Genomic DNA, 19,882 nt, shown 5'->3' with positions numbered 1-19,882 from the left:
AGTAAACACAAAGTGTGCAATAAATGTGTATCTGTCACAAGAAAGTTTACATTTGTTACATTATTTCCAAGTACATATTTTATACACAGTGAAAGCTCTGCTATTGCACTGGATTATTTATGAGAAATGAGAAATAGGATAGCTCCTCCATTGGAACTTTGATTTTTGATTCATAATGGGAGACCAAATATTGGTATTGAAAGCATCTCTATTCTTCACTCACTTCCATAATTCTGGTCTCCGCAGAAAGGCCAGTAACTACTGGAATTGCTTAGTTATTCTATTGAAAATCCCCTACACACTTCTCTCAAACCTACAGGGTATTGCCATTGATTCTCCTGGGGGGCACTGGAGGGAGCATGCTCATAACTTCAGTAAACCCATCTGCCTGTGTAGTACTGAATCAATATACAGTAAAACTCCGATAATCCAGTACACCTGGGACTTTGATAAATCTTGAGTCTGGCTTAAGGTCATACAGTTATACAGCATGGAAACAGGCCCTTCGGCCCAACTTGTCCATGCTGACCAAGATTCCCATCTAAGCTAGTACCATTTGCCTACATTTGGCCCATATCCCCCTAAACTTTTCCTATCCATGTATCTGTCCTAGTGCCTTTTAAATGTTGTTAATGTACCTGCCTCAATCACTTCCTCTGGCAGCTCATTCCATATATAGTGACCACCCTCTGGGTAAAAAAAAGTTGCCCCTCAGATTCCGATTAAATCTCTCCCCTCTCATCTTAAACTCATGCCCTCGAGTTCTTGATTCCCCAGCCTTTGGAACTAGGCGGTTTGCATTCACCCTAGCTATGCTCTATGCCCCTTATTATTTAATGCACCTCTAAGGTCACACCCCCCCACCCTCCTACGCTCCACCAAATAAAGTCCTAGCCTGCCTAACCTCTCTCTATAACTCAGTGCCGAGTCCTGGCAACATCCTTGTAAATCTCCTCTGCACTTTTTCCAGCGTTATGGTATCTTCCTACAGCAGAGTTACCAAACCTGAATACAATATTCCAAATGCAGCCTCACCAACATCTTGTACAAATGAAATATAACATCTCAACTTTTATACTCGATGCCCTGACTGAAGGCCAGCATGCCAAAAACTTTCTTCACCACCCTGTCTACCTATGACACCACTTTCAGGAACCATGTGCTTGTTACCTCAGGGATCTGTACTGGGATCCTTACTCTTTGTGATTTTTATAATAGTACCACAATGGATATTATTTCTATTAATATCCCAACACACTTTAAATTTTAACCTTTAAATGTTATACAGTATTACCAGGTTCACTGGAAATGCGATTGTAAGTTTAAAGAATGTGTGGGAATACAGATGCCGGTGAGTTTCAGAGGAGTGTGGAGAATATCATGTGAGCCAGATGCCACAGCTTGGCATTTTTGAATGCCTGCAAGGTGGAGTATTGAAGTTTCACTGTACCTGCTAGTTAAAGTAGCAACTGTACTAACAGTCTATTTTTTTGAGCATGACACTAGCTGGTTTTACATTCTAAAATTGCTCTTTTCTCATCAACAGATTTCAATAGGAAAGCTTGCTTCCACAGTTGAAACAATGACTTGAGATTTAATGGATGTAAACACAAACTGTATATCAGATTTGCCTGTAGAGCTACAGAATTAATGAGAACTCTGCTGAACTAATTTGGGTCAGTAATTGCAGATGATGTTATAAAGTGATGTACCAAGTATTGAGGCAGCTATTAGGTCAATATTTCTTCTGGTTGTGATGTCAGAAACAAGCATGAGAAACTAGCACTTATAATGACACAGGAGGTGGCCATTCAGCCCATGCTAGTTCTCAGTAGGGCAATCCCATTAAGTCCCACTCCCCCTCTCTTTGTATCCCTGAAATTTCACCCTCTCACACATGCCCATCAACTTCCTTTTGATAACTTCTTGATTGCTATTAACATAGACAATGGTGTAATATACAATAGCCAATTACCCTACCAGCACATCTTTGGGATGTGGGAAGAAACCAACATGGTCACAGAGAAAACATGCAAACGCCACACAGATAGCACTTTATGTCAGGACCGAACCTGGGTCCCCAAGCTGTGAGGCAGCAGCATTAATTGCTGTACCACCATGTCACGTGTCAGATGAGCATAAATATTGTGCTTATGTCACAGATAAATAACCTGGCCCAATTTAGATACTCTGCTGACTGTAGTGTGTCCATTACAGTGTAATTTTATTACAAGGTTCCACTATATCTTGTAAAATCAGTTTCGAATTTATAGTTAGCCTAAAGTATCATACCCCATATCATTTTAAAATTGTGAGCATGAATTTTCCCCTTCACCGAAGGTTTACTTGGCATTCCAGGTTTGTCCGGAAGAGTGGTAAACTCTGTGACTTCACTAGGGTTGCTCTTCCCTTCTGAATTGTACGCAATTACCTGTAACATACAGCATACTACTAAGAACAGAGGAAAAGGCTGACATTCAAAATGGATTAATTTTGTTCTTTAATAACATAATAGGAACATAGGAAATAGGAACAGGAGCCCAAATGGCCCCTCTACGTTGCTCCACTATTTAGTAACAGCATAACTGCTTAATTCCATTTTCCTGTCTGTTGCCCATTACACTCAATTCCTTTCTTTCTTTTTCAATTTTGTTATTGAATTTCAAATTAATTCAAATTAATATACATAACATTAATAATTATACATATGATGCGAAGAGATCAGGATAACAAATAATAACAGTTAATATTTATACTCACAAGGAGTAAAATATGTAATCTAGACCTCCCACTCTCTTGCTAGGTATACATAATGCAAAAAAAAAGAAATTGAAAAGAAATTTGATTATATGAAAAGAAAAACCCTCAAATCAAAAAAAATATATAATAATAGACAAATGCAAACCAAAAACTTCAAAGAAAAAAAACTGGACTGATATTTCTTAGATTAAAAAAAATTATGATGTCGTCAGCTCTGCTCCTCTATATTCAAAGGTTATTGAAAGGTCTGCTTATATCATATGGAAATATTGAATAAATGGACTCCAAATTTCCTCAAATTTAAACAAAGGATCAACAGTACCACTCCTAATTTTTTCTAAGTCTAAACATGTTATAGTTTGAGAAAACCATTGAAATGTAGTAGGGGGTATAGGGTCCTTCCATTTAAATAGAATGGATCTCTTGGCCATTAATGTAACAAAAGCAATCATACGACAAGCAGAAGCGGATAAATGGGCAGAATCCATCATTGGTAACCCAAAAATTGCAGTAATAGGATGGAGTTGTAGATCAATATTCAATACAGTTGAAATAATATTAAAAATGTCTTTCCAATATTTTTCCAAAAGATGACAGGACCAAAACATGTGTGTCAGGGAAGCCACCTCCAAATTACATCTGTCACATATAGGATTTATATGGTGATAAAAACGGGCCAACTTGTCCTTCGACATATGGGTCATATGAACCACCTTAAACTATATCAAAGAGTGTCTAGCACACATTGAAGATGTATTAATTAACTGGAGAATTTTCTTCCATGTCTCTGTAGGTAAGAGTATCTGGAGTTCTCGTTCCCATTCATTCTTAATTTTATCAAGTGTCTCTAGACGTATTTTTATAATCAGATCATAAATTATTGCTATCAAGCCCTTCGGATAAGGATTAAAACCTAAGATTTTTCCTGTAATTTCAGTTTTATATAGTATTGGAAAAGAAGGTAAAGTAACTTTTAATAAGTTTCTAATCTGTAAATATCGAAAAAAAAATATGATTTAGGCAAATTGTATTTATTAGACAACTGTTCAAAAGACATAAAACAGTTATCAATGAATAAATCACAAAAGCATGTTATTCCCTTCATTTTCCATAAAGAGAAAGCTAAGTCAATTCTAGATGGTTGAAAGAAAAAATTAGATTGGATAGGACTGCCTTCCTAGTTCTCTGGTGTAGAGAATCCCAAGGATTCTTAATCTACAGATAAGTATTTTCTTTTACTCTTAAATGGACAACACTTAGTCTGCAGCTAAGTTCTACACTTCCCCATGAGGGGAAACATCAGCTCAGCATCTACCCCACCAAGAAATTTGTACGTTTCAAGATGACCTGATTTATAATGAATATATGTGCAATTTGCTCAACTTTTTCCTCAAAGTTCCTCATTTCCCAGAATCAACCAAGTGAAACTTCTTTGCATAGCCTCTAATGCAGGTATATTCCCCTTTAAAGAGACCATAAGCTCCTTCAACTTTAGATTAACTGTATTGTAACTTCATAGACCAGAACACAGCAGTATTCTGTATTCTCTCTCCATTTAAATATTATGCTGCTTTTCTTTTCTTCCTATTAGAATGAACAATCTCACATTTTCCTAAATTGCATATACCAAATTTTTGACTTATTTGTATCCCTTTGCAGATTCTTTTTGACCTCAACTTGATTTCCTGTCTTTGGATCAACAAATTGACTACAGGTCTTGTGAAAAGCCTTGCTAAAAGGTACACAAACTATATCAAACACACAGCCCTCATCAATCCTCCTTGTTACTTCCTCAAACAAATTCAATTGCGTCAGATGTGACCTTCCCTTAACAAATCCATGCTGCTGGTATTAGATGAATCTGTGCCTTTCAAAATGAAGATTTATACTATACTCTCGAATGGATTTCAATAATTTGCCCATTGCTGAAGTTAAACTAACTAATCTGAAAATACTTGGTTTATCCTTTCCTTCCTTTTTAAATGATAGTTCGATGTTAGGAGCCCTCCAAACCTTTGGTACCTCTCTAGACTAGAAAAATAATGGTCATAGCCTCTAATTTCCTCCCTTGCTTCTTTTAACAGTCTGGGGTACATTTCACATGGGCTGGGTCATTTAGCCACTTTACCAAACCTCTTAATACTTTGCTACTGTTTAGCCCATACAATATTTCACACACATTACCTTAACTAGAACATCAGCATCATCCCTCTGTTTTGTGTATAGCCTCATTCAACAATCCTAGTATTATATATCATTCCCTCTCAGAGCTGTGACTGTTTCTTTAAGTAGCACTCCCTTATGACCTCCTCTCTCCAATGTCTGAAAACCTTGTATTCAGGAACAGCAAGCTTCCAGACCCAACCCTCTAAGCACTATTTCCATAATAGCCATTATATCATAATTCCATACTTATCAATCAGCTTCAACTACTCATATAGTATTATTTCTTCCATTTAGGTATATAGGACAAGGAAGGACCAAATATATTTAACTGGAGAGGTTGGAGGTTAATTTCATTGAGCTAAAAAGCATCTGGCCAGCTGGATAGGAACCAAAAACTGGGTACACAAAACAGCAATGGAAAAATAAGAACATTCCAATAAATCAACAGATCGACTTAACAATCAATATATCCCACAGATGAGGGAAAAAAAGGACATCCAGAGCTTGAGTTCCCCGAGACTGAAACAAAAAAAATGATACGACTAATATACAGTTCACAATACTGTATGGCCAAGCTGAATATATAAAGCATTGTTGAATAGATTTAAAGAGGGAAAGGAGTAGGAAACAGTATACAAATAGATATAACATAAAAGACCCAAAGTTGAAACATAAAAGATCCAAAGTTGAATGGGCCACATAGCTTGGTCTGCCAATCAATATGAAAATGGTTAAGCTTCTACCTCAAGTTCACATTGCTGCCCAATCCCATTGCTGCTCATAAAGAGAGTAAAGGAAAAGTAATAGCAATTTGAATAGGATGAAAAGAGAGAAATATTCAAATTTGGCACTGAAGTGGTAGATGCAAACTGATGACATTCAATGTAAAGGACTGTAGGAAGTATGTGGAGAGGCAATAAGCGCAAAATGGTACATTTTTGAAGTTAATGCACCAATAGGGAGACTGTATAGAAATCTTTAAAGATGGCAGGACAAGTTGAAAACTGTTAGAAAAAACATAAGGGAAACTATTAACAGAGCCACACAGAAGATTAGCACTAAACATTTATAAAATAGTGGTAATCCTCAGTTCAATTTTGTGCATCATACATGGAAAGGATGTCAAGATCTCAGGTGAGGTGCAGAAGAAATTTGCTAAAATGGTACCAGCGATGAAAGACTTTGGTTATGCAGGACTGGGGAAGCTAGAGTTGTTTTTCTTTAGGGCAAGGTAAGTTAAGAGGAGATTTGATAGAATCAAATCAGGAATGGTTCTGATCGGGTAAATAAGGAGAAACTGCTTCTAGTGGCTGGTGCAACATGAGAGAATGTTTATTACAGTAGTTTTTGATGATCTGGAATGCATTGTCTGCAAACAGATTGGAAATTAAATTTGAAAAGTGAGTTGGATCAAACTTAAGGAAATATTTGTAAAAGGAGAATGACTACTTAGATCTCCAAAGAACTTGTAGACAATGCCCTCTATGTACTGGATCATTTTATGATCATTTAATTGATAAGCTGCACAACAGCACGAAACTTTCATAGATTCATTCACACCTAAATAAATGACAGAATATGTGATAATGGCATCTATTTTATAGATACCATTGTCTTGACTAATTCAATTTTCGTTCCACAGTTAACAACAGATTTGGAACACAATTTTTTGCCCAAGTGAACCAATTTGGGATGCAATGAACTAGGTTACTTCAGTTTAATGCTCTCCCTTAATTCACCAAACAGACATGTTATTTTTCATATATGACCATATAGATTGGCATATTCCGTTCTTGAAAGAAGGATGATAGACATTTTCCAGAAGCTCAATCTGCGATTTGTCCAACATTTGAATGGTTCAGCATGAGGTGACAACAATTCTGACTATAAAAGGGTCATGAAGCTACCAATACGCCAAATATCCAGTTCGTCATAAAAGGAATTCCGAAACAATTGTTGAGGAAGTGCCTAATATATATTTACTTTATTGAATTGATTAGCAACAAATTGTTTTCAGCTGTTCTACATAAAAGTATCTTAAACCATTAAAGGATATTTCATTTTCAAAGGTATAATTTAGTATTTTATTGCAATATATACTGATAGTTTTCTCACTACCCTTATCAGTTAGTATCATTCCTCTATTCAAACCAATTAACATCACAAAATTCTCCAATGCACTTACCCTAAATTTATATGTACTGCTTCTTCGAAGGTTTTTTATGGTAAATGCAAGATCCTCTCCATCATATTTTGGCTTAAACCCATATCCCTAAAGGCAAAAATTCATAATTAGTCACAATAGTTTACTTTATCATTAAATGATTCCTTTAAACTTTTGAAGTTATGCAGTCTATTATTTAGGTTGCCTTTACCCAACAGTTTTAGTCAAAAGATATCTTCTAATTGTGTTTCTGGTTCAGGCAAAAATTACAGTTTGATTATTGCAGTTGAAATATTTGTTAGTCTGGTATGTAAAATCATGATGAATGCAGCAGTTTATCTTGATAAGTTTTTTTTTAGAAAGATGGAAGGAATGGAGTGAATGCATGTTTTATTGGGCAAGTGAAGCAGAGTTCTGGAATTTTTGTGTCTCTAGTGCCAGCATAAGTATTCTATTGGCAGACATTACATAGCTTCCACTCACTTTGAACTAACCACATGTCTTATACAATGTTTTATATTAGAAGAGATCCATAAGATTCATTTATAATGAGAATGAATCTGCATTTATTTTATTATATAGCTGTCTGGACTTAGAGACAAATGCAGCCCCAAGGGATCTTACATCAAATTGCACCGGAAGGTACTATTTAATTTTGACACAACCACGCAACCAGCATTTTGACTCAGGAGACAGTGTTATAATGCAGGTGAAGTATTACTTTAAATGTCAGAAGAACATTCACTGATGGACCAGTGTGATTTTCTTTTCTACTTTTCATTAGAAATCTCTGAGCATTCCTATCATTGGCATATTTTGGCCTGGGGGGGTGGGGGGGCCCTTATAGTCAAAGAAATGAAACTTTCATTCTATCCCACTAAGCTAGTTTTTAAACCAGTCTCTAAGCGGTGAAATAGCAGGGCACCAACTTACTGCAACATTCATTTAGTCTTAAAGATCATTCAACTATGATAAATATTTAATAGACTTACTGAGGTTTCATCTTCCATTTCTAAAATATAACAAACGCCCTCATCAGACAGAGTTCCTGAAGGCTTACTCCAATGTAATGACAACCATGTGACTCCAGCTTTAATGAGCTGAGGTCCTGCTGGTGTAGGAGGAACACTCCCAGAAGTGTAGAAAAGCACTTCTTCACTGAAGTCACTGTTGGGGAAAGATTTCAATTTTGAGACAGTTAATTATATATATTTAGCTTTTAGCATCAATCTCTAAATTACAAAACATGTTTGAAGCACTTCACACAGCAAGTCCTTATTATCCATTAGGGAAAGGTGCATGAACTTCCTGCAGGTAACGCAAGTACCACCAAGGCTCTGTCCTTTGTACTCAATACACCCATCAAGTAAACTCAAGCATGTCCCATAATGTTCTAAAAGTATTAAACACATTACTACACATTTATAAACACATTAGGAGTATTTAAGTATCTAAAAAGGAAATGATGTTAGCAAACTATTTCCATTGAATGTATTGAAACTTATAAATGGTGATTAGTTTTGAATTACAAGATGTAGCTGTGTAAACAAGGACCACTCTTTATTATAACAAACGGCAGGAGCGCCATTTCACACGTGCTTTGGAAACTGATCTCAGTATTTAAATGGACAATAATTGTTTCCTTAACGTCTACACATACAACTGTTTGTTCAAAATAATTTAAGATGGTGCTCGGGTCCAATCTCATGAGTACAAGGATCCATGGATAGCAACTAAACAGATAACAAGGACATAATGTGACACTTGCTTAAAATACTGCTGAGACATGAAGATGCAAGAAAGGCCTGTTAATTCAAGAGTTTTGACCCAAAATTATGTTTCTCTTTCCACAGATGCGACCAGAAGTCTTGAGTATAAAATAAAGGGGAAGAGAATTAAGTGAGACAAGGAAAATCCTTTTTTGCTCCCCCCCCCACCATGGACGAAATCATTACCATCATGGCTTTCATGGGGGAATTGCATAAATATGTGAGAAAGAAAAATTTGCAGAGTCAAGGAGAGATGGATGGTGGGCTGTGACAAGCAAGTGGCTCTGACAATGTGCCAGCATGGACACAACAGGCCAGGTGGCCTCCTTTTATGCTCTTTTGAAGTTCACTCACCTCATTCCAAGATCATTTTTGGCTGCTAACTTAAACCTGTATCCTACAGCTGGTGATAATTTGGTAACTTTGAATTGCTTTTGCAGCCCCGAATAACACTGTGAAAATTCATTGCTTCCTTTACCCTGCCAAATGAATCACATTTAATTAGGAGCAGAAGAAAACATAGAACAAAATAAAAAACATTTTCTCTACCAAAACCAATCTTTCACAGGAAATTAGTTTGATATACTGTAAATCTCCCTTTCACTAAGCAGCTTGTAATTTTCCAACTGCTCAGTTAACATCACGCATCCATGACCAAACCTTCTTAATTAGAACATTACAGCACTGGACAGGCCATTCGGCCCACAATGTTGTGACGATCTTGACGTCAATTTATACTACATGTTTTCCTGTGCATCATCCCTATCCCTCCATTCCCTTCATATTCATGTGTCAATCGAAAAGCCTCTTAAATCCACCAAACTGCTTGCTTCCACTACTACCCCTGGTAACCCATTCCAGGCACCTACCACTCTCTGCATAAAAAACTTGCCCCTCACATCGCCTTTAAACTTCCCCCCTCTAACCTTAAAAGCATATCCTCTGGTGTTTGACATTTCTATCCTGGGGAAGAGATTCTGACCATCTACCCTAGCCACGCTTCTCATAATTTAAAAAGCCTTTATCATGACTCCCCTCAGCCTCCGACACTCTAGGGAGAACAACCCAAGTTTGTCCAACCTTTCCTTATAGCTCATACCCTCTGATCCAGGCAGCATCCTGGCAAACCTCTTTGCACCCTTTCCACAGTCTCCATATCCTTCCTATAATGGGATGAACAGAACTGCACATAATACTCCAAGTGTAGTCTGACTGAAGTTTTATATAGCTGCAGCATGACTTTCTTACTCTTGTACTCAGCATCCCTACCAATAAAGGCAAGCATGCCATACGCCTTCTTTACCACCTTATCCACTTGCATAGCCACTTTCAATAAACTACGGACCCAGAACTCAAGATCCCTCTGTACCTCAATGTTATTAAGGGGCCTACCATTAACTGTATACTTTCTCCTTTCATTACATCTTTCAAAGTGCAACACTTCATACTTGCCTGGATTAAAATCCATCAGTCACTTCTCTGCCCATATCTGTAACTGATCTGTATCCCGCTGTATTCTTTGAAAGTCCTTCACACTGTTCACAACTCCAGCAATCTTGGTATCATCTGCAAACTTGTTAATCCACCCATCTACATTTTCATACAAATCATTGATGTGTATCACAAACAACAGAGGTCCCAGCACTGATCCTTGTGAAACACAATGGTCATGACCCTCCAGCCAGAATAACAGCCTCGCACCCTACTCTCTGTCTTCTATGGGCAAACTTGCAATTCACCCTGGATCCCATGCATCTTTATCTTCTGATCAACCTACCACAAGGGACCTTCTCAAATGCCTTACTAAAGTCCATATAGATAATGTCCACTGTCTTACCCTCATCAAGCACATTTGTCACCTCCTCAATAAACTCAGTCAAGTTTGTAAGACATGACCTGCCCCGCACAATGCCATGCTGACTGTTCCTAAGCAGGCCATACCTTTCAAAGTACACATAAATCCTATCACCAAGTATCCTCTCTAATAGCTTCCCTACCACTGACGTGAGGCTCACTGGCCTATAATTACCTGGATTAAGCCTATTTCCCGGATTAAGTCTATTTCCCTTCTTGAACAAAGGCACAATTTTTGCTACTCTCAAATCCTCTGGGATTAATGGCATTATAATTGTTATCCTCTAAACTACTGGTAATGTCTACATATAACTAACATATCTCCAGTTTCTTCACCTTTTTCTTTTAATACCCAAGGTGGAATACATTTAAGTCTTGTAATAGAAAATTAAAATCATATTAATTCTATTTTTTTTCCAAAGTCTGCAAGTTTCTTCACTTGACTAGCTAATATACAGTCTTCCTTTTCCATTATGAAAGTGAAAAGAAACACATTTAGCATTGTAATTATTCTTTACCATCAATATACACAGCATTGCTTTAATTGGCACACTCAACCATACTATTAATGTGGTTATAATTTTTTTATATATAAATAAAAAAATCCTCCTGCCTTCATACAACTCTTAATAACATTAGCTAGGATCTTCTTTATTACCTTGAGGAGCCTCACATGTGTGTCATATTAGTTTCTCGAGCTCCTTTGAGAAAATAAGTAACCCCAATTGCCCTCGTTCCCAAGTTAATGTCATTGGGATATTATTTGTAAAAGATAAATTGGCAAATTGGTTTATTATCGTCACATGTACCGAGGTACAGTGAAAAGCTTGCCTTGTATACCATCCATAAAGATCCATTCACTACAACAGTACATTGAGGTAGTACAAGGTAAAATAATAATAAGTGCAGAATAAAGTGCTACAGTACAGAGAAAGTGCAGTGCAGGTAGACAGTAAGGTGCAAGGTCACAACGAGGTAGATTGTGAAGTCAAGAGTCCATCTTATCGTACTAGGGAACCATTCAATAGTCTTATAATGTGAAGAATTAATTTAACAAAACTGCCATTTCTAATTTCACTTAGAATGGCTTTAAGAATTTGCCTTGTATTTACTCTAGATAATTCATGCAAGATAACAATTGTTTTAAATCCCCTGCTTTCTAAAATAAATTTTAGTTCTTAATATTTATTTCTGTTATAATCAAGGGATTTATTTATAGGATCCAGTTTTCAATTTGGTGTAATATGTAGATAACAGACATTACAGATGAGTCACTGAAATTGTGTGTTTCAAATATTGTTTAATGCAAAGTTCATTTAGAATTCAATATCCAAATATATTTTAAAAATCAGATGTCTATCAGTTACATACAAAGATTAAGCAAATGACTTTACCTAAAACAAAATTGCAGTGTAAATGTATCATCTGATGAGGCAGGATAAGATTTGTTAGAACACTGAATTTGCTCTGGTAAAGAGCCACAACAAGCGAATACACATCTTCAAAGGAATAAAATCAATAGAAATCAACTTTTGCCACGTAGCACGAGGCCGAATTTGGCTGAGTTGAGAGTTTTTCTTTTTTTGAGAACTGTAATGACAACGACTGAAAGAGTGGATGTAGGGTGAGGATCAAAGAATTTGTTCGATGCAATGGAGAACCACAACTTATGTGAACCATTTCTTTCAGGAATGGTTGGGGGGGGGGGGGGGGCCGGTGGAGGTTCATAAACTGAGGGTTTACAGTGGAAGTCAGCTATATATCAGAATAAGTAATCATAATACTATTGAATTTTCAGAACAAAGTTCACTTACCTCATCCCATTCCAGAATATAGTTGGTGACTTTGGAACCATTATCACATGAGGCCTTAAAGAGTTAAAGTAATATCATAGGTATAAAAGTCCATCTTAGGAGGACGTGGCATTAATAGAACAATTTAAACAAGACCACAATTGTAAAAATCCCGTGCCTTGCATATAGGTTAGAGTACAAAGTACCACAGTAAAGTGCAAGATACCTTTTGACATTATTGGTAAAGGTAGATGATATGAAAACAATTAAATAGTTAAACCAGCAACAATAGTAAGCTTTTTTTTAAAAAAAAGAAAGTGCTACCAAGCCAATTAAAAATTGCAGGACAAACTGAAACAGGTTCACAGATTGATTTTTTTTTTCAGGATATTCTGCAAGATACAAGTTCATAGACAGACTAACAATAAGGAGATAAGTACAGAGCAAGAGTTAATTCCTAAGGTGAGGAAAACACTTAGATCAAATTAATTACCAAGGCAAAGTACAGGAAGATTGATGAACTGTTGAAAATTATTCAAGATATTAAAATGCTCGGCAATAAGGACAGTCTGAGTAAAAGAGAAAAGTAAAATGTAGTTCATAGTGAATGAAAATGTTGCCAACAATGGAGAATGTAAAGATTTAGTAGTTACATTTGACATTTGTTATTTGGTTGATAAATGGACTAATTTGAAGTTGGAGTGAACATTATGAATGCGCAAGATAAACAAATGTAAGAAAAGCCAGCAGCCCAACTCATGTTTGTAAATATCAAGTTGTCAAATGTAAATTATTTGCACTATTTAAATAGATATCAATTTATAACAAGCTTCTTTGTAGAAAACAAACAGTAATGATTTCAGTATTTGCCTTACCTTCCACTGTAGACTGAGGGAATGTTTGGTCCTGTTTATTATTCTAGGTGCCATTGGTGTATCTGGTTCACTGCACAATGTTCTAAAACTCTCCGATTCCGATGGGGCCCCTCTTATTAAGTTACACACTGCTTGCACCCTTTAGGAGACAACATGGTATCAATAAGCTTCAGCAAATTAATAATACCCAATACAAGCTACTGGTTTGCTTAACTGTTGTTTTTAAAAACTGATCAACTACAGTGCCAGACCAGACTTTGCAACTCTTCAGTATTGAAAGAGGTCTTCCATTCTTTACAAACATGCAACAACTTTAGATATAAAGTCCCTAACATAGTGAAATATTCCAAAGGTGGGTGATGGAAACTCAGATACCAAGCAGACAATATAAAGTTAGGAAAGGCAAGGTTAAAAAAGGTCTTGATAAAGCATGTTGAAAGGATAAGCAATGCAGAATGGTTTTGGGAAAGAGCAAGGCAGTAATTGTGGAAGCATGTACTACTAATGGTGAAGTACAAGGAGAAAAGGAACATAGGAATGTCAGGTTAAGAAGAATGCAAATTGAGGTGCCAAGTTTGATGAGGTGCCAGAAGTAAGGTAGATGTTCACATAAGAAATTGTAGATAACAAAGGGGAGAGAGCACCGCAGGCCAGTTTGAACAGTGACAACTGGGATCTAATGCACCATAATGTGCGAGCAGTGATATTCTAGGTATACTTAAAGACCAGGTCTCTGAAGCACAATCTTCAGTTTGGAGTGACCAGCAATATTAATTCACTGAGTAACAACAAATCTTCACTACCCTCTCTGCCAACAAGAATGATTTAGGTTAAAGAGAAACCCAATTTCCAATCATCTTCATGCACTTTGTCAAATAGTTTTCTTCCACTGCTGAATCAGAAATGGAGTTGGTTAGAACATAGAACAGTACGGGCCCTTCGACCCACGTTGTTGTGCTGACCTACGTAAACACCTAACTCCATGATCAATCCAACCCTTCCCTCCTACATAGCCCATAACCGTTTTTCTTATATCCATGTGCCTATCTAAGAGTCTTTTAAATGTCACTATTGTATCAGCCTCTACAACCACCCCTGGCAGTGCGTTCCAGGCACCCACCACTCTGTGTAAAAAAAAACCTACCTCTGACATCTCCCCCAAACTTTCCTCCACTCACCTTAAACGAATGTCCTCTGGTATTAGCCACTGCTGCCCTGGGAAAAAGGTCCTGGCTGCCCATTCTATGTCTCTCATAATCTTATACACCTCTATCAAGTTGCCTCTCATCCTCCTATGCTCCAAAGAGAAAAGCCCAAGCTTGTTCAACCTTTCCTCAAAAGACATGTTCTCTAATCCAGGCAGCATCCTAGTAAATCTCCTCTGCACTATCTCTGAAGCTTCCACATCCTTCCTATAATGAGGAGACCAGAACTGAACACAATACTCCAAGTGTGGTCTAACCTGAGTTTCATAGAGCTGCAACATTACCTCATGGCTCTTGAGCTCAATCCCCTGACTAATGAAGACCAGCACACCATACACCTTCTCAACCACCCTATCAACTTGCGTAGCAACTTTGAGGGATCAATGGACTTGGACCCCAAGATCCCTCTGTTCCTCCACACTGCTAAGAATCCTGCCATTAACCTTGTACTCTGCCTTCAAGTTCGTTCTTCCAAAGTGCATCACATCACACTTTTCCAGATTGAACTCCATCTGCCATTTCTCCACCCAGCTTTGCAAACCATCTATATCCTTTTGTAACCTATGACAACTTTCTATGCTATCCACAACACCTCCAACATGTCATCTGCAAACGTACTCACTCATCCTCCCACTTCTTCATCCCAGTCATTTATAAAAATCAGAGTAGGGGCCCCAGAACAGATCCCTGTGGGAACACCATTAGTCAGACCTCCAAGCAAAATATGCTCCATCTACTACTACCCTCTGCCTTCTGCGGGCAAGCCAACTCTGAATCCACGCAGCCAAGTTTCCATGGATCCCATGCCTCACGACTTTCTGGATGAGCCTACCATGGAGAACCTTGTCAAACGCCTTACTAAAATCCACATACACCATATCCACAGATCTACCTTCATCAATATGTTTTGTCACCTCCTCAAAAACTCATTTAGGGTCATCAGGCATGACCTGCCCCTCACAAAGCCAAGCTGACTATCCCTAATAAGACTATGCCTCTCCAAATGTTTGTAAATCCTGTCCCTAAGAATGCTCTCCAATAATTTGCCCACCACTGACGCAAGACTCACTGGTCTATAATTCTCAGGATTATCTCTATTACCTTTCTTGAACAACAGAATAACATTTGCCATCCTCCAATCCTCTGGTACCACTCCTCTGGCACCACTCCTCTGGCAAGGGAGGACACAAAGATCATTGTCAACGCCCCAGCAATCTCTTTCCTTGCTTCCCATAGTAACCTGGGGTATATCCTGTCTGGCCCCAGGGTCTTACCTATCCTAAAGTTTTTCAGGAGCTCCAACACTGTTTCTTTCTTAACCTCAACATGTTCCAGCACATTAGCCTGCTATACACCAACCTCACAGTTTTCTGAGTCCCTCTCCCTGGTGAACACTGAAGCAAAGTATTCATTAAGGACCTCCCCTACTTCCTCCACCTCCAAGCACATGTTCCCCCCTTTATCCCTGAGCGGTCCTACCCTCACCCTAGTCATCCTCCTGTTCTTCACGTACACATAGAATGCCTTGGGGTTTTCCTTAATCCTACTCGCCAAGGCCTTCTCATGTCCCCTTCTAGCTCTCCTAGGTCCCTTCCTAAGCTCCTTTAAGCTACATTATAACTCAAGAGCCCTGTCTGATTTTTGCTTCCTAAACTTTGTATGCTTCCTTCCTTCTTGACTAAACATTCCACCTCTCGTCAACCATTGTTCCTTCACCCTACCATCCTTTCCCTGTCTGTTGGACAAACCTATCCAGAACCCATGCAAATAGTTCCTAAACAACCTCCACATTCTGCTGTGCAATTCCCCAAGAACATGTGTTCCCAATTTATGCTCACAAATTCCCACTTAATGCCATAGTAATTAGCCTTACCCCAATTAAAAACTTTCCCATATTGTCTGTTCCTATCCTTGTCCATGGCTTGCTAAAGGTCAGAGAGTTGTGGTCACTGTCTCCGAAGTGCTCGCCCATCGATAGGTGTGTAACCTGACCAGGTTCATTGCCTGGTACAAGGTCCAGCATGGCCTCTCCTCTAGTCAGCCTGTCAGCACGCGGTGTCAAGAGTCCTTCCTGGACACATCTAACAAATTCTGCCCCATCTGAACCTTTTGCACTAAGGAGGTGTCAATCATTATTAGGGAAGTTGAAGGCAGCATGACAACAACCCTGTTATTTTTGCACCTTTCCAAAATCTGCCTACCTATCTGCTCCTCAGTGTCCCAGTTGCTACTGGGGGTGGGGGGGCCTAAAGAATACTCCCAATAGAGTGATTGTTCCCTTCCTGTTTCAGACTTCTACCCACTCTGACTCAGTAAATGATCCTTCCACAACATCCTCCCTTCCTGCAGCTGTGATACTATTCCTGATTAGCAATGCCACTCTCCCCCCCCCCCCCCCCACCTCTTTTACCTCCCCTCCCTATCCCTCTTGAAACACCTAAACCCTGGAACATCAAGCAGCCAATCCTGTTCTTGTGACAGCCAAGTCTCCGTAATGGCCACAACATTGTAATTCCACGTACTGATCCATGCTCCAAGTTCATCACCCTTATTCTTAATACTTCTTGCATTAAACACCTTTCATCCCATCCAACTGACTGCATTTATGCCCTATCCACTGCCTATCTTCCTCACAGTCTCTCTGCACATTGCATCTACCTATGCTCCATCATCTGACCTAACATTCTGGTTCCCGTCTCCCTGCCAACCCAGTTTAAACCCTCCCCAACAGCTCTAGCAAACCTGCCCACAAGCACATAGGTCCCTCTGAAGTTCAGGTGCAACCGGTCCCTTTTGTACTGGTCATACCTTCCCCAGAAGAGATCCCAATGATCCACAAATCTGAAACCCTGCCCCCTGCACTAACTCTTCAGCCACATATTTGCCTGCCATATCTTCCTATTCTTACCCTCACTTGAGGTCCTGCTTTTTTAGCTTCCTTCCTAAGTCCCTATATTCACTCTTCAGGACCTCATCCTAGCTCTGTCATTGGTATCAATGTGTACCACGATTTCTGGCTGCTCACCCTCCCCTTTAAGAATGCTGTGGACTCGATCCAACTCGTCTTTGACCCTGGCACTGGGAGGCAACATACCATCAAGTCTCGTTCTTGCCCACAGAATCTCATGTCTGTTCCCCTAACTGATGAATCCCGTCACTATTGCTCTCCTCTTCTCGCCACTTCCCTTCTGAGCCACAGAGCCAGACAGTGCCAGGGACATAGCTGCTGTGGCTTTCCCCGGTAGGCCCCCACCCCAACGCCCCCAACAGTATCCAAAGTGGTATACTTGTTATTGAGGGGAACAGCTATTGGGGTACCCTGCACTGACTGCCTACTCCTTTTCCCTCTCCTGACGGTCACCCAGCTACCCGCATCCTGCAACCTAGGTGTGACTGCCTCCCTGTAAGTCCTCTCTATCAACTCCTCAGCCTCCCGAATGATCCAGAGTTCATCCAGCTCCAGCTCCCTAGTGCAGTCTGCAAGGAGCTGCAGCCGGATGCACTTCTCACGGGTGTAGTCATCCCACATCCTGCAAGAGCATATTCACCGCCCTGACTGCCATTCCCCACTGCTCTAACTGTGCAATAAGGAAGAAAGAGACCTTACCAGAACCTCACCTTCACCTACGCTCACTTACTCCACTTCTACACGCCGAAGCCTCTTGAGCCAAAGCCTCAGCTCTCCACTCTAACACTGACCACTCCCAACAATGGCCGCTTCAAAATGGTCACTCTGCTTGACCCTAACTTCTTTTTATTGGATGCTGCCAATTAGCTAATGGTTATTGATTGTTTTGTTTCCTTCAGTTCCTTGGATAATGAAACCACCCGTGCAAGCATGCAACAAGGCCTGGAGAACACTGAGAAGCATACGAACCAGGTGATAACCATCTCCAAACAGGGAAAGTCTACCTAACACTGCGTGACATCCCTAAATTCCTTATCAACAATATGATCACCAATGAACAGAAAATGTTTGTCAGAAATACTGTCTGTGGCCACTAGAAAAGGCAACGTCTGGGTATGCCATAACAAGTCACCCTCTAATTCCCCAATACCACTCTACCATGACTAAGCAAGTTTATTCAATGCATGGTGATGCCATTCAGATTGGAAAAACAAGTTGATGATAGCTACATTAGCAGTAGGATCGCTATATGTGAGTCGGCCCTAGAAAGAGGGAGAACAAAACTGGGATGAGTGTTAATTGAGGACAAGATCGTGTTTGGATGCCTCCTCAGTCAAATGATCTATAAACATTTACTACCAATATTCCCATATAAAGCATGGGCAGTTGTGAGAGAACAGTGGAGGAAACTTGGCGTCTATACAACAATACCCCAGCAATGAGTTGATGCTCCTCTCTTCTCCTGAAGACACACAGTATTTGAAGAGGAAATTGGAATGTGGGCCAAAGTCACATTTATAACCATCTTTAACTAGATAATGGTTGAAAATTGGTATTGGTTTATTATTGTCACTTGTATCAAGGTACAGTGAAAAACTTGTCTTGCATATCGTTAGTACAGATCAATTCATTACACAGTGCATTGAGGTAGTACAGGGTAAAAACAGAGTAAAGTGTCACAGCTACAGAGAAAGTGCAGTGCAGATAGGCAATAAGGTGCAAGGTCATAACAAAGCAGATTGTGAGGTCGGGAGTCCAACTCATCGTATAAGGGAACCTAACAGTGGGGTAGAAGCTGTCCTTGAGCCTGGTGGTATGTGCCTTCAGGCTCCCGTATCTTCTGCCTGATGGGAGAGCGGAGAAGAGAGAATGACCTAGGTGACTGGGGTCTTTGATTATGCTGGCTGCTTCACCAAGGCAGCGAGAGGTATAGACAGAGTCCATAGAGGGGAGGCTGGTTTCCGTGATGTGCTGGGCTGTGTCCAAAACTCTCTGCAGTTTCTTGCAGTCTGGGGCAGAGCAGTTGTCATACCAAGCCGCTGTGCATCCAGATAGGATGCCATTCCTATTAATTACCAATAGATAGAAATCTGTACTTATTAATTACCAACCTAGCTTGGTAGTCTGTGGCCGGCTTTAGGTCCTGTAATGTGATGCTTTCGTCCTTTCCTCTGTAAAACAAAATGCACACAGATAACTCTGAAATGATTTAAGGAGCCATCACATTATGCAATCATATACAAAATAAAAATACATCAATACTATCTAGAAGGACCAAAGAAACAGTCTACAACAAATTAACATTGTCTAAGTAGAAAATTATTGAGACAATTTACATTTGAATATTATTTTCATAATTTTGGAATAGTGTAGGACTATTTAGATTTT

General features: G+C 39.2%; 1 protein-coding gene across 6 annotated transcripts in view; it reads right to left on the bottom strand.

Annotated features, from left to right (window-relative positions):
* The window catches only part of fndc3a (fibronectin type III domain containing 3A), a 142,498-nt gene that overhangs the window by 23,240 nt on the left and 99,376 nt on the right, over window positions 1–19,882 (bottom strand). For all 6 annotated transcript variants that reach the window (XM_052013963.1, XM_052013969.1, XM_052013964.1 and 3 more), the window contains 7 exons: window positions 19,606–19,665; window positions 13,382–13,520; window positions 12,528–12,581; window positions 9,214–9,338; window positions 8,083–8,257; window positions 7,112–7,198; window positions 2,293–2,431 (listed from right to left, as the gene is read on the bottom strand). In XM_052013963.1, coding sequence (XP_051869923.1) covers window positions 2,293–2,431; window positions 7,112–7,198; window positions 8,083–8,257; window positions 9,214–9,338; window positions 12,528–12,581; window positions 13,382–13,520; window positions 19,606–19,665 — 779 coding nt within the window. The remainder of the gene's footprint in view (window positions 1–2,292; window positions 2,432–7,111; window positions 7,199–8,082; window positions 8,258–9,213; window positions 9,339–12,527; window positions 12,582–13,381; window positions 13,521–19,605; window positions 19,666–19,882) is intronic.

This window comes from Pristis pectinata, chromosome 4, assembly GCF_009764475.1.
Source record: "Pristis pectinata isolate sPriPec2 chromosome 4, sPriPec2.1.pri, whole genome shotgun sequence".
NCBI classification, from domain to species: Eukaryota; Metazoa; Chordata; class Chondrichthyes; order Rhinopristiformes; family Pristidae; genus Pristis; species Pristis pectinata.
The sequence above is the reverse complement of the archived record's forward strand: the minus strand, read 5'-3'. Positions and strand labels throughout refer to the sequence as shown.